The 13379-nt window shown below is 36.6% G+C and overlaps 2 protein-coding genes across 2 annotated transcripts; one reads left to right on the top strand and one right to left on the bottom strand.

The window, feature by feature from the left end:
- The first annotated feature begins 696 nt into the window (after nucleotides 1–696).
- LOC129310320 (cytokinin riboside 5'-monophosphate phosphoribohydrolase LOG3-like) lies at nucleotides 697–5236 on the top strand. Its single transcript, XM_054952144.1, has 7 exons — nucleotides 697–1016; nucleotides 1738–1835; nucleotides 2008–2038; nucleotides 2780–2879; nucleotides 4196–4266; nucleotides 4360–4503; nucleotides 4876–5236. The coding sequence occupies exons 1-7, from the start codon at nucleotides 897–899 to the stop codon at nucleotides 4966–4968; spliced, it is 657 nt and encodes a 218-aa protein (XP_054808119.1). The 5' UTR covers nucleotides 697–896; the 3' UTR covers nucleotides 4969–5236.
- A 2305-nt stretch (nucleotides 5237–7541) lies between these two features.
- LOC129304757 (BTB/POZ domain-containing protein At5g03250) lies at nucleotides 7542–11859 on the bottom strand. Its single transcript, XM_054944565.1, has 5 exons — nucleotides 11722–11859; nucleotides 10829–10898; nucleotides 9443–10666; nucleotides 8293–8820; nucleotides 7542–8077 (listed from the first exon to the last, which is right to left on the bottom strand). Exons 1-4 carry the CDS (start codon nucleotides 11778–11780, stop codon nucleotides 8320–8322), a joined length of 1854 nt encoding a protein of 617 aa, XP_054800540.1. The 5' UTR covers nucleotides 11781–11859; the 3' UTR covers nucleotides 7542–8077; nucleotides 8293–8319.
- Nucleotides 11860–13379: the final 1520 nt, after the last annotated feature.

Raw genomic sequence — 13379 nt, 5'->3', positions numbered from 1 at the left:
TAGGTTAAACTGAGTCGGATAGGACAATTAGATTTTTACACGGCTTTGGAGGAAGGTAAGGTAGGCTCCTTTTAGGGCTAAAACGGAAAACGCACAGAAAAGTTTGGGAATTTTGACTCTTAAATGATCAAAACATAGTAAATTATCAAGGCAAATTGGCAAACAAACGAGCAGTGACAAGGCGTCCAATTGAATATTCCGTTTTGCTTTTTCAATAAAGATTAATTACATCGACTCTTCTTTTTACAGATCGCCTAAATGACACTTGTATTCCTGTGACTAACAAAATTACACTTGTACCCCACTTGTTTTTTTTAATGAAAAAAATAAATTAATTATGGTCATCTAGGCAATTACCACCAGGTCATATTGTTATATACACATATAATCAAAATTCTCTTTGCATTCACAGGATGGTAACCGAGTTCAAAATAAAAGTACAATTATACTGTAAAAGGTTGAGTTCTTTGATGCAAAGGAAATTGAGGATGGAGCGCAATGAAATGTACCGATCATATTTAGAAAGAAAACCAGGCTAATTTAACCCAACTTTGGCAAAGAACAAGGAGCGAAGAGAGAGCAGTTTTGTGCGCGCGTGGCAAGGTTGTGTTGTGGGCCGGTGTGGTTTTGGAATGCAAGCGTGCCAAGCCACATATCACGTGCGATGGGGTTTATATATAGCGATGAAGAAGGGGACACACTTCACTCAACGCCCGAGCAATAGAGTGGCTGTAGTTGATACTTGTAATCTCCATGACACACGTATGAGTTGATGAGCATAGAAGCAGGAGGAGAATCTAGGAGGGAGATTCTTTTTTTAACAAGTGTTTCTATATCATTCACAACATAAGCAGAGTTAGACAGGGTGTGGGTGTCAGTACAATTAGTTTACAGCAATGGAGATACAGAGTGAGATGAGGAAGTCAAGGTTTAAGAGGATTTGTGTGTTCTGTGGAAGCAGCCAGGGCAAGAAGAGTAGCTATCAAGATGCTGCTATTGAACTTGGCAAGGAATTGGTATTCATGCTTTTCTTCGTTATTGTTTTTTTTACATATTTGTCCTGTTTTGTTCACTGCCCACCATTCCCTGTATCTGGTTTTTATGAACACAATCAGAAGGCCTTTCGGGATATTTTTTTCCGGCATGCATTTCGTACACGTTAGAGTTGTATTCGTTCTAATCCGATGGAAGTCGTTAAACTATGTTACCTAATGTACCGCAGATTCTGCTTCCGCTGTGAATTTCTTTTGGTTAAACTGGCTGTGTTTATGACATGTTTGATGCTTGTTCAAGGTCCTCTGAAAATCAAATCTGACATTGATTCAAGGTTTTCTCCTTTTTGAGTTCATAAGTAGAATGTATATGATGAAGTGATTTCAAAATTTCCTGTTTTTCGAGGATATTCTTGGGCATGTGCTGCTCCTTCATCTATGAAGTAAGGACAATTGATTTTTGTTGATTTTTGCTGTTACCTGGGTAGCTCAGTACCTTTAAAATGAAGAGTTTCAAGTCTTGCGAGTGCCCCCTTGCTGACTGAGAGTTAAAGAATGATTTCTCCATGCCTTTTCTTTTCATTTCGTCTCGGGGTTTGAAACTGTTAGAATGAAGTGCCATCAAATTATATTTCCAGATGGGTCATCATGAAAGCATTTTTTTGACATCATAGTATGATAGCCAGTCTTGTCTGCTTTTGGTATTTCGTATTTCTAGGCTGATTAGATTAATGGTTGTCTGCAGGTGTCAAGGAACATCGATCTGGTCTACGGTGGGGGAAGCATCGGTCTCATGGGTTTGGTTTCACAAGCAGTTCATGATGGTGGTCGGCATGTCATTGGGTATGATTATTTTCTTACTTTTCCTTAGCCCTTTTTTAATTTTTTTCCTTTTCTCCCCAAACATGTTGGGGAAAGGAAGATCAAGTAAACAGAATCGATGAGTAATCACAGTGCTAATGTGGGATTCTTTTTCATTTGACACTGATTTTTGTCACGTTATTGTCTCTCGCAGAGTAATTCCCAAGACGCTCATGCCTCGAGAGGTATGTCTGCTTCTTATAGGAGAGAAACTCAGTATTTTTTTTTTTTAAAGTATAGCAAATTGCATTGTTTATTGTTTCTCTCCATCAAGGCATTAAACTCTCTCTCTCTGTTTTTTTTTTTTTTTTTCAAATTTCATTTATATCAGTACTCTATTTGATGAATATCATTATCAGCTTCAACAATTAGATAACTAAAAGCATTAATGATGTCGCATACGTGAAAATTTTCGTTTAGTCCATTTTCTATTCAGAAAGTTCATCTAGGTACATCTTCCTTTCCCCTGGTCCTTCGATTAAGCTTCTCTGCAAAGCTCAATATATCTTACTCTTTTTGTTTTTCTATTTTGGTCAATGCTTGGCAGTCCTATCCGCCTTATCACTAGAATAAATAGATGGTTTTATGCCAACCAATCTGCATCTCTCCTTTCTCTGCTTTTCTATTTGGCAAACAGTTCCATCCTTATGGCGTAACGTTTAGCTGGCAAACCCTGTTCAGTTTCTTCTGCTTTAATTCATTGGCTCTTATTGGGAAAGAACTGTTTCTTTCCCCTTCTAATCAATTTTCTGTTATATGAATCACTGTTGCTATCTTGGAAATAGTAGGGTACATGTGTATAAAGAATTAGTCTCCCTTTGCGGCAACCCTTATAACCTGCATAATAGTCCAAATCACGTGCCTTCTTTCTTACCGAAAATTGACCTTTCTTTTACTTCTCTCATTCTTGGTTCTCCGTGTCACAGCTAACTGGCGAAACGGTGGGAGAAGTGAAGGCAGTGGCAGACATGCATCAAAGGAAGGCTGAGATGGCTAAGCATTCTGATGCCTTTATTGCCTTGCCAGGTTAGCCTTCAAACACAGTGCAGAGGCACAATCAAAAAAGCTGAATCATAAAGCGTATTTTTTACCTATTTTTCTTTTTAGTACATAGCATTCACATATTGACCTTATCTTGAAATTTCAAATCCTTTACAAAACAGAAAGTGGTATTTTTATTCATCAACCTGTTCGACTTGCTATATACATATGGTAGGAGTAACATACAATTCCCAAAAATGTTTACCCGCTGCATCATATTCGTATAAACACAAACTGCAGTTATTTTATTTAACTAACTTTTTGGGCCTAACATCATTACAAATATCACCACGCCTAATCATGGATGTTGCTCGGCAAGGTTTTTTTTAAGTACTGGTGTATGATTTGGAAGTGGTTCCGAATGGATAGGGTCGACTAGTCCTCCACTTAAGTGAACATTTTTTGGCCAATGCTAAACATTGAAGAATTGAGGAAACACAAGTGGGGTAGGATTTTCTTTATTTTAAATGTGGCCTTCACAGACATCTTTGTGTACCACTATTATTCAATTGAAAATTAAACATGTTATTGAATCGGGACGCTTCTGTAAAATCAGTAGTGCGTCCTGCAGAGTCCAAAACAGCTTTTCTTGACGTTTTCACATAACCCAAGGCTATGATTAGAGAGCGACCCTTCGAACATACCTTGCTCATAGACCTGACCTTCTAAAATTTTACACTGAAAGTTAGATCGGCCAACTGTGCTTCTGGTTTCATGCCATTTTTTCATCTCCACCTCAATCCCTCAAACCGTGACATTATTGTCCCAGATATTTTGCCAAAGATAAGTTGGTAAAGCAAGGGAGAACTTTCACATTGATAGCTTTTTTCCAAATAGCACCTGTACCTGACAGGGAATCGTGCCTTACCCTTCAAAAAGCTATCTTTCAGTTATTATTGCCCGCAGTAATTGAGTGCTGAGAAACTAGTAAGACTGAAGAGGCATGTTATGGCAAAGTTGTTATTTGCTCTTTATTGGTGGGACCCCCTTTGTGAAAATGGAGTCCTCAGGTCAGGCGGGCCAAGAGTGGAAGAGCATATGAGTTAGAGGGTTTAGAAACCAAGTCAAAAAGATGACCAATTACTTGACGCTATGATTATGAGATCCATTGTGGAGTTCGAATCCAGTGCATTTGGTTATACAAAGGCAAGACTAAGCACCACAGTTACCAAACAAACACAGTGACAAATTGATATAGATATTTTTTTCTTAGACTTATTCTGTGTACTTTTTTTTGTATCATTCGGATAGCCTCTTTTTTTTAATGTAACTTTTAAGAAACTCATACCAGTTACGTGCAGGCGGCTATGGGACTCTAGAAGAGCTTCTTGAAGTCATTACCTGGGCTCAACTCGGAATTCATGACAAACCGGTAATTAACTAATTTTATATTCATGTACTAGGAGGAATCTTTTGGTCATACTCATTTTTATCCCAATTTGGTCTGGCATTACACAACTTGTAGGTAGGATTATTAAATGTCGATGGATACTACAATTCCTTGCTATCATTCGTTGACAAAGCCGTGGAAGAGGGATTTATTAATCCTAATGCCCGCCACATCATTGTATCCGCACCATCACCTAAAGAGTTGGTCAAAAAATTAGAGGTAATTCAATTCAATGGATGTCCTTATTTAGAACAATTTTTGTTCAAAATTTCCCTTTTTCTCTGCCTTTTGTCCTTTGATTTTTTTTTTCTTAACCGTAGATTACAAAGGCTTGTGCTCTTCTCTATTCATTTTGATTTTCGTGATCTGAAGTAACTTTTCCTGTGAGAAATCAACTGCTTTGATCTCTTTATGGAAACATATAGATGCAAACATAAAATTAAATTTTGAGATAATGATATGAATCAATAGCTGTTTTTTAACCTGACAATAAGTAAGCACATCTCTGGCAACTAGTCCATTTGCCTGCTGTTCTGCTGATTAGTACAGATGAATAATGTTAACAGAAAAGGAAAAATGTTTGACTTACAGGATTATGTGCCCCGTCATGAAAGTGTTGCTCCCAAGTTGAACTGGCAGATGGAACAGCTGGGTTACCCTGAAGAGTATAATATTTCAAGGTAGCTAGGTTTACCTCAAGGGCACGGAAGATGAAACCTGACAGAAGTAACTTCGAAAGTGGAAGAGCTAATTTTAGAATTACTCTCTCTCTCTTTTTTTTCCCTTTTGTCATTTAAAATTGCTTCTGTAAATTATTGGGATTGACCTGAATATGTGAAACTCGTTAGTTTCCTACTCGTGAAAGTCTGATTTCTTTTAAAGTTGTAAGTAGTAGCCGTAGGGGCTTCTGGACCTGTCCTTCAACGTCAATTAGTTTTTAACTCGCTTCAAATGTGTTGTCACTAGCTATTTTCTTTGCCACCTGTGCGCAAAGATTCAGAGGAAGAAAGTTACAAACTAAAGTGAATATTTAAAGTGACAGAAATATTTTCTGCGGTGAGCTTTCACTTCAGCGACTCCTCACAATTATCGTGATGTAAGTACAATAATGGTGTGTAAAAATTTATTTTATCCATTTTATCAAACACAATACTGCAGTTTCGTCCTTGTGGATAAGGGGCAAAGGAATGTGCGAAGAGTCTGGGAGGGTACTTGTGTTGCCAACAGAGAATCACTAAAAAGACAAGAGGAGAAGACAAAAAAAAGGACTAAATGGGTTAGCAAACAGAATACACGGTCCAACTTGAATGGGCGCAAGTGTCAATAATTAAGAATAGGAACAATTACGTGATGGGCATGTTCAAGGACCAGTGTTTGTAGTAAGTGTTATGATGAGTTCAAAACTCAAAAGGTGCTTGAGACAAGACTATCCCAACCAACGACCGTTAACGGACGACCAGGGCCAATATTTGAGTGGAACCGCGATGGCAGGCACTGCATTCCTCAGGAACTACTCAGCTAAGTTGGATAAAGAGACTACAATATGTAGGGCCATCTCTGGACAGTGCCCTGAGTTGCGAAAGCCACTGGGGCTTCAAACCCATACTTAAGGATCAAGTGCATCACTGTGCTGAGGACAATATGATACCATTGGTGGCCCCAGTAAAACCTATCGATTGCCAGTGGTTGAAAACACTGCCTTTTAGAATCGGGACCGTTGGCTAGGAGGTGATTCCAGAAGCTTTAAATGGTTCTTCACTCATTTACGATGTGTTACTTTGTTCAGAGGTGCAAACGTGGCAAACAGGAATTGAAGGAGCCTGCGCCTCCAAGGGTCCCGGAAATCAAAACCCTCAAATAAAAGGCGCTTTCATTGTGGGAAAGAGTTAAAAAGGGAAGCGTTATGCGGAGACAGGGTGCCCTCTATTCAGCTTTATTTTATGAAATCCTTCCCCATCGTGGTGAATGTTTTTAAGAAAGGAAAATTTGAGGTAATAACAAATGAAAGCAACCTAGAGGCTGAGGGCTTTAAGAAGATCCTGCTCTTGATTTTCAAGCGAAGTGGAAAAGGACAAACGGAGAAGGAGGAGGAAGACTTACCCAGCGTGAGAAGGTAGCTCCTTTTAAGATATTAGTCAACCTGTGCTGTAAATCTAGGATTTAATCTTGGCAATTGACTAAAAATAAGAGGTTAATGCTAGTTTTGGGCGAACATGCTACATCCAGTAGTAGGACCACTCTCCAGCAAAGCTCCTTTCGAAGACTTTTTTATTGGAGGGTCCAGGGTAACATGATTTGTATGTCACAGCTAAACATCTGCTCACCCAACGTTAAAAGACAGCCATAACATGGCTTAATTGCCACTGTATAAAAATGACTGACGACAGTTCCTTATACTGTTTCCACCGTGTCCCCGATAAGGAAGATATCAACATCAGTTGGTGGTCTTCTCTACGTGCTTCATCATCTAAATAAATTAAGCTCTGCAAGTGCAATGGCCCTTGCACTCATTTGCCTGGGGGTACTTTTGTCCTCATAGCCGAGTCTGGATGATTCGTGATCGTGATGGAAGCTCATGTTCCTAGCTGATGACGGCAGGGACTATATTCTTTTCACTATATGGGCTCGTTGGGCTGCAACTAAACGGATTTATTTTCATTGCTCATCATAAATTTAAATAATTAATTTAATATTTTTATTTTATATTTTCTAAAATAAAAATTTACAAAAACTATAAAAAAAATTTAATAAATTTTTTCATAACTAATCTGATCTATATTTAATCTGAATGGCCTAATTTAATATTAAAATTTTTATATTTTTATGCATTAATTATCTAAATATATTTTGTATAATTTAAATTTAAAATTTTTTACTTATAATTTTTTAAAAAAATATTTTTAAAAAGTTATAGTTAAAAGATTATATATTTTATTTTTAAATATTGTATTTAACAAAATTAAAAATTTTAATATTAAATTTGAACCGTGTAAAATACATTTAAATAATTAATATATAAAAATTTTAAAATTAAATTGGATCATTTATATTAAATCTGTACAGTCATAATTGATAATAAACTATTTATTTAAAAATTAATATATTTTTATCTTAATAACTATAAAAAATAAATAAAATTATAAATTAAAAGATGTTAAATCTGGACCGTCCAACTTAAAATCCGAGCAGTCGAAATCCCGTCATGATGACCCCAACTAAACAGTCACTGACCATCTGAGAAACGATAAGAATAAAATTGGGGTGTCTCCGTCTCAGTAGAGCTGTACGAATAAGAAATTGGGGTTCTTTTAATAAAAAAAAAAGAGAGAGAAAGAGAGAAAGAAATTGGGCTCTTGGTCTCCCAATCAATGCCATCTTCACAAATTGGATATTCCATTACTGCGTAGTGCGTACACTCAATTTCTCACCCATAAGCCTCGTAGCTTGATTAGATAAACCGGACAGCGGGAGCAGATATATGCATTTAAATATCTTGAGTGTCAACCGTCCAAAAATATTCCAAGACGCACTCCTCTACCCCGGAAAGTTGCACTCGAAGCCTTCGCTGACTTCACGTGTCAGTCATTACATTCAAGATACAGCAACTGTTGGATTCAATTTAACTCCAGCCAAGCCTGCATTTGAGGGCTATCAACTTGACTGGATACTGACCGTTATAACTTCTCCGTTCCACCCCACTCCTCATATTTACTTTGATTCTCGACGTCTTAAATTTACTATAAATATCCTTTGCGCGTTTCGCGGGTTATAGAAGCAGTTAGAATACATCAATCTGCAGCCACAATAAAACGGAACAATTAACTTGGTTAAGTCAAGTACAGATTTCATTTCGTCAGACTACAGCATGAAATGTGACATATATTTAGCGCCGGTTTGAAAGAAGTCACTAACATGTAATCTACCAGCAAATTCGATTGTCAACTCAATACTGCATTGACAGAAACAAAATTAGAAGTAGCGAATGAAAACAGAAGTATTTCCACTTACTTTAGCTATGAAATTGAGTGAACTCCCTTAATTATTTTCATCATTTATTTTTCCATTCGTAGATGATTCTGGACCCGTGGCATCACATCCGTTCGACTCTTTTGGATTGCAACACTCAGATTTTCTTCTAAAGACTAATCTTTTTGGGAAAAGGCTCCAACTTTTTTTCGTCTTTGCTAGCTTTTGAAGCTCATTTTTTATGCTCGAGCACTCCTTCTCGAGCTCTGAAACACGTTCTCTCATGTTTTCAGCATCCAGTGCAGGGCCCAGCTGACGAGTGCCATTACTCTTGGGGAGGCCAAGGCCTCCATTGGTGGTTTGTGAGTTCTCAAGATTATCAGAAACAAAGAACCAGCCAGAAATTGATGTGCGGAGACGAAGCTGTTCAAAAAATAGAACTTGCACAACTACTCTTAGTGGAAGTCTTTCATTTTGCGCCGCATGGGTGCTTGCTTCCAATGAGAGTTTCTGGCAGTTCATGAGCCTGCAAATTTGCTCCCTTTCAGAATCTGTCAGCCAAGGATGTGCCTGGAGTTACCATATGGTTGTGTTAAACTTATGATATTTAACCAGATAAAGACTTTTTTAATATATATATATATATATATTGGATGCACTTGACATAAATACCTTGAATGGTCTTGGTACTGCATAAAGCGAAACCACACCAAAAAAAAAAAAAAACGAAATGGATCCAAACTTCACATTCATTGTTCTGAGTTGAGTACACTAAGAAGGCAATTGTCTAAGTAGCAGAATGTGACAGGTGTCCTTCATATAGCAACGGACTAACCAACAATTATTAACAACCTGAATGACTCTTAACAAATCCTAGTCAGTTAATGCTACACAGGAAATAAAAAGAAAGAAAAATGAAACTTTGCATCATTCTTTCCTTGTTCATTCTTTCTCTATCACTTGATGTCTGTTAGGCAATCTCCTCACCCTTATTTTTCCAGTTCCAAAGTTCTTGCAAGCAACAATAATACTAACCCAGAGGGATCAAGATCTTCACAATTGTAATTAGCTACGGCGTTGGACATTTTGAAAAGTTTTTATTATAATGCCAAATCGTCCAGTCAATCGGAAACAAGGAAGATGAACAGAAACACAGTTCTAGTAGTAACTATACAATCCAACATGGCCTTACCTTAAGGTATACGTCAATTGCATGATATAAACCATCCCCAAGTGGCCTGGCATAATCTGGAATTGCAGCAGCAAGTGCCTGAAACTTGGGCAACTTCAAATTAACATCTGGGGCCACCTCAGCAAGATATCCGTCCACCAAATTTGCCACCATTGTCATCGTTGTCAATGTATCAGTCTCACCAATCAATGGCCCCTCTTCAATTATGCAAGGAGAAGCTGATACAGATGCAGGCTGGTATATTGACAAAAAATGATCAAGAACCCTCTGAATGCAGTCTACATCATAGAGAGTCTCAACTGAGTATCCCATATTTGGAATGAGAAGATCCACAAGCATAGCCTGATCTAGTTGAGCTCCTACCCTTTTCTCCAAATGTTCTCTGCATGATGAACTTGCATGTAATATCATGGCTGTGCGAAGCAGCCTAAGCAGATTCTTGGAGGATGTGACCCCCCGCTTATTAGGAAGGAGGCTCACAATTTCTTCCAGTAGAGCCCTTTGATCTGCTTCGGAAGTGGTAGAAATGGTTGTCCCTGGGTTGAGATGATTTGCATCGTTGAAGCTTGATTGCCTGTTCATCAGGGGAAGAAACCTCCTAACATAATATACCAGAGATCCAGCAATACTCTCAGGTTTCATACCTTTTGATTCAATGGCTAAAATTAGTCTTTTATATAGAGGTAGGCTTAAGAAGGACACATCCTCATACCACCAATTTTCACCTAAAGACGGGGGTTTAATCTCAGAAGAAATACCATTCCACAACATAGCTGCTTCCGGACTCTGTGTGCTATTACGTGCTGCCATGGGCCAATTGAATAAGCTTGGATCTGAACAAGCCTTCATAGCCAAGGAATCAATGCATCTTGAAACAATATGGAGATCTTCTGCATATGACTGGACTTCTTCACATGTTTCAAGAGCTTTTATGGAGTCTGGCCAATTACTGAAAACTTCATCAAGTAAAGCCTCTGTCTGTGATATAAGATTCCCTTCACCATAATTTTCAGTCATGTGGAGGTATTCTGCTGCACATCTGAGGCTGGCTACATTTAATGCTGTGATTTCTATTTTAACACCATAGCAAAACTTGGTTACAAGCTCGAATGTTTTAGCTCCACCAGGCACATCATGAAGTTGCAAAAGGCAAGTTGATCCATCCTCATTTGGGAACTCGGCAATGAGTTTTTTTAGTAGCCCACTTCTAGAAAGCAATGGGAACTGCATAAAGATCACAAATGGGAAAGAATCTAAGCTCCAGCATGAAAGTGTAGTTGCGTCCAGTTGACTGAGAGCCAAAAAATTTAAATAGAAAAATCAATGAAGAAAGTGCACGCATAGAAGAATCCTTTTCAATAATCAAAGTTCAATTAAAATATGCACCTTGTGGAGATAAAAGGACATCTCGCCTACTTCAATGATAACATCACTTGGAAGTCCTGATGTGCAGATCCTGCATGTAAATGTAAAATAAAATAAAGACGGATATGTCGAGCACAAAATGACATTGTAAAGGCATTTCCCAGATAACAGTATCCACTCATGAAAGCAATAAAGAATCCAACAAGTTCAGTATGCTATAGACCTATGAAGATGAGTTGTTAGGTGACTGCCCACTACTCTACAACAAAGTCTATAGTTGTAAAATGAGTTACAGAGTGCCAGTAAACACACTAGGGCATTGGATGTGATATCTCTCCCTGATTATAACGAACAACACTTCATGAGAAAAGTTTATCCATGTGAGACCTCGTAATGATTTTACAAGTTGTTATGTCCATAACAGGTTTATAAATTCTTGCTTTGCACGTTTAGTATAAAATCATTGTCACTTAATGTGATCGACCATGTTATAAAAAAAAAAAACGAACGAAAAAACCATTCGGGTATTTCCTGTGTTCTGCTGTGGGTAGTATTAATGTATTATAATGTATGGCAGGAAACAATCAGCAACTGGCATTTCCCTCTCTGGCTGCTCAGGAGATGGCATGGCATGCACCACTTCCATTTTTCTCTTTGCAGGGCAAGAAATTAGGCAGCAAATTGACAAGCATTTTAAAACACTCAGGAGAAAATTTCTGCGTTTTGATCACGAAGTCAGTAATGTATGATATGACTAGAGAGAATTTGGGAACGATACTTAAGAACCTTATGCATTTTGATCAACTACTAAAATGCCTGGTGAATTTAGAAAAAAAAAAAAAAGAGGCTGAAGAATTACAGAATGTATATTGATCAAAGAACAGCATGACAGCACCAAATAAGGAAAGACTCACCAAGATTGGCCTTCTAGGCGGAAAGATTCGGACTTGGATCCCAGCTTCAAGAACGCCATGTGTTGGAGGTCGTTGAATGGGAGAAAGGTTGGAAGTTAATTTAAGGGAAAGAGAATGATGAGGAGAGAAGAGGAAATGGGGAATGGGGGTGGAGGAGGAGGAGGAAGATGAAGTAGGTGGGGAGTGAGAAATGAGGGCAGAAGAGTGGAGTAGTTTCATAGCGAACGTACCGGAGGAGAGGTAGCGAGTCTCAAGCTAGTAACTGAAGCAGCGAAAGAAACGGTTGCCTTGGCTCTGTGGAAAGCTTGATTCCACTCCTTTCTCGCTCCCGCTCCCAACAACTACTTGAGAAGCACTTTCTAGCTCATGTCAGCTTCAAATGTTGCCCACATGAAATGCCACGTCACCCTCCCAGATTTGTTTCTATTTAAGGTTTTTTTTTTTTGGACAAGTTCCTATTTAAGTTTAACCAATCTCATGTGAATCTTTGCTATCGTATCCTTGTTTCCCCAAAAAAAAAAAATCAAATGGACTTTGGCTCTCTCAAATTTAATAGAAATTTTATTTTCATTTTTTGATCAAATTTGTTAAGTTTATTTCATTTTAAAATGACCTTAACTAAAAAAAAAATCACTTCAATATATTTTCTTCTTTTCGTGCCGCCAAATTGAAAAATATTTTGCGGCGATTTTCAAATTAAGAGATTAAATTAAATCGTACAATAAAGGCTCAAATGAAGATAGCCTCTAAGACAGTAAGGGAGAATATTAAAAATATAATTACAAATAAAAGTAAATTTTTATATCAATTGTTAATGTCTATATATATACCTATTAAACTATATGTGGAGCAAAATGTGAGGAATGATTTTTAGTAGCCTATAAATAATAAGAAGAATTACATACAAATCTCATTCAACATAGTTAATTTATTTCAGGTCATTAACAACTAAACTTGAAAGAATGACAATACATTTACCTAAAAGTAGTTAATTATATAAAGTGAGACCTTAAAATAATTCTTTTGTAATAATATTTCTTGTCATAATATTAATCTCATGCAAGCCCTGTTATGTATGAGTCATTAATAGCATTACATCTCTCAATTATTTACTCAGAACAAACTGCGTGAATATTATGTGCTTGTATTTGGAGTTATGTTTTCTTTATTTTATGTAAAAATAATAATAAAATTCTTTTAAATTATATAAATAATAATTTAATCCTTCAAAATATTATAATATTAATGAAGTTTATAAAGACCTTTTTGTTAATAACTTTTTTAAAAAAATTATTATTTTATCCTTATCAATAAATTATGATTTCTTATTTAATTATTACGATTCCTTAAAAAAAAGTTGTGCTTTTTTAAATAAAAGTTGTAAATAGTATTTATTATTTTAAAAATTTATTTTTTAATAATAAAATTTACATTTGATAATTTATAATTTTTTTAAATCTTATAATTTATAGAATAAAACTTGTTAATCCTTAAATAAAAGTTGTGATTAGAGCTTTTTTTCAATAATAAAAATTACACTTGATAAGTTATAATTTCTTATTCATTTTTTGTGATTTACAGAATAAAAGTTATAATTCTTTAAATAAAAATTGTGATTGGTTCTTGTTATTTTTAATAAGGATAAAATGATATTTTTT

The sequence above is a fragment of the Prosopis cineraria genome, unplaced genomic scaffold (genome assembly GCF_029017545.1).
Source record: "Prosopis cineraria cultivar Desert tree isolate PC_DT_omini unplaced genomic scaffold, ASM2901754v1 PC1, whole genome shotgun sequence".
Taxonomy (NCBI): Eukaryota; Viridiplantae; Streptophyta; class Magnoliopsida; order Fabales; family Fabaceae; genus Prosopis; species Prosopis cineraria.
This window is presented reverse-complemented; position numbering and strand designations above follow the sequence as displayed.

Bases quoted from the DNA above. Each gene is read 5' to 3' on its own strand.
- LOC129310320 (XM_054952144.1), top strand. From the start codon at position 897: ATGGAGATACAGAGTGAGATGAGGAAGTCAAGGTTTAAGAGGATTTGT. The intron at 1,017-1,737 runs GTATTCATGCTT...GGTTGTCTGCAG, and splicing joins TTGAACTTGGCAAGGAATTG to GTGTCAAGGAACATCGATCT. The intron at 2,880-4,195 runs GTTAGCCTTCAA...AGTTACGTGCAG, and splicing joins TGCCTTTATTGCCTTGCCAG to GCGGCTATGGGACTCTAGAA.
- LOC129304757 (XM_054944565.1), bottom strand. From the start codon at position 11,780: ATGGCGTTCTTGAAGCTGGGATCCAAGTCCGAATCTTTCCGCCTAGAA. The intron at 10,899-11,721 runs GTGAGTCTTTCC...ATTTACATGCAG, and splicing joins CGCCTAGAAGGCCAATCTTG to GATCTGCACATCAGGACTTC. The intron at 8,821-9,442 runs GTAAGGCCATGT...TGGTAACTCCAG, and splicing joins CAATTGACGTATACCTTAAG to GCACATCCTTGGCTGACAGA.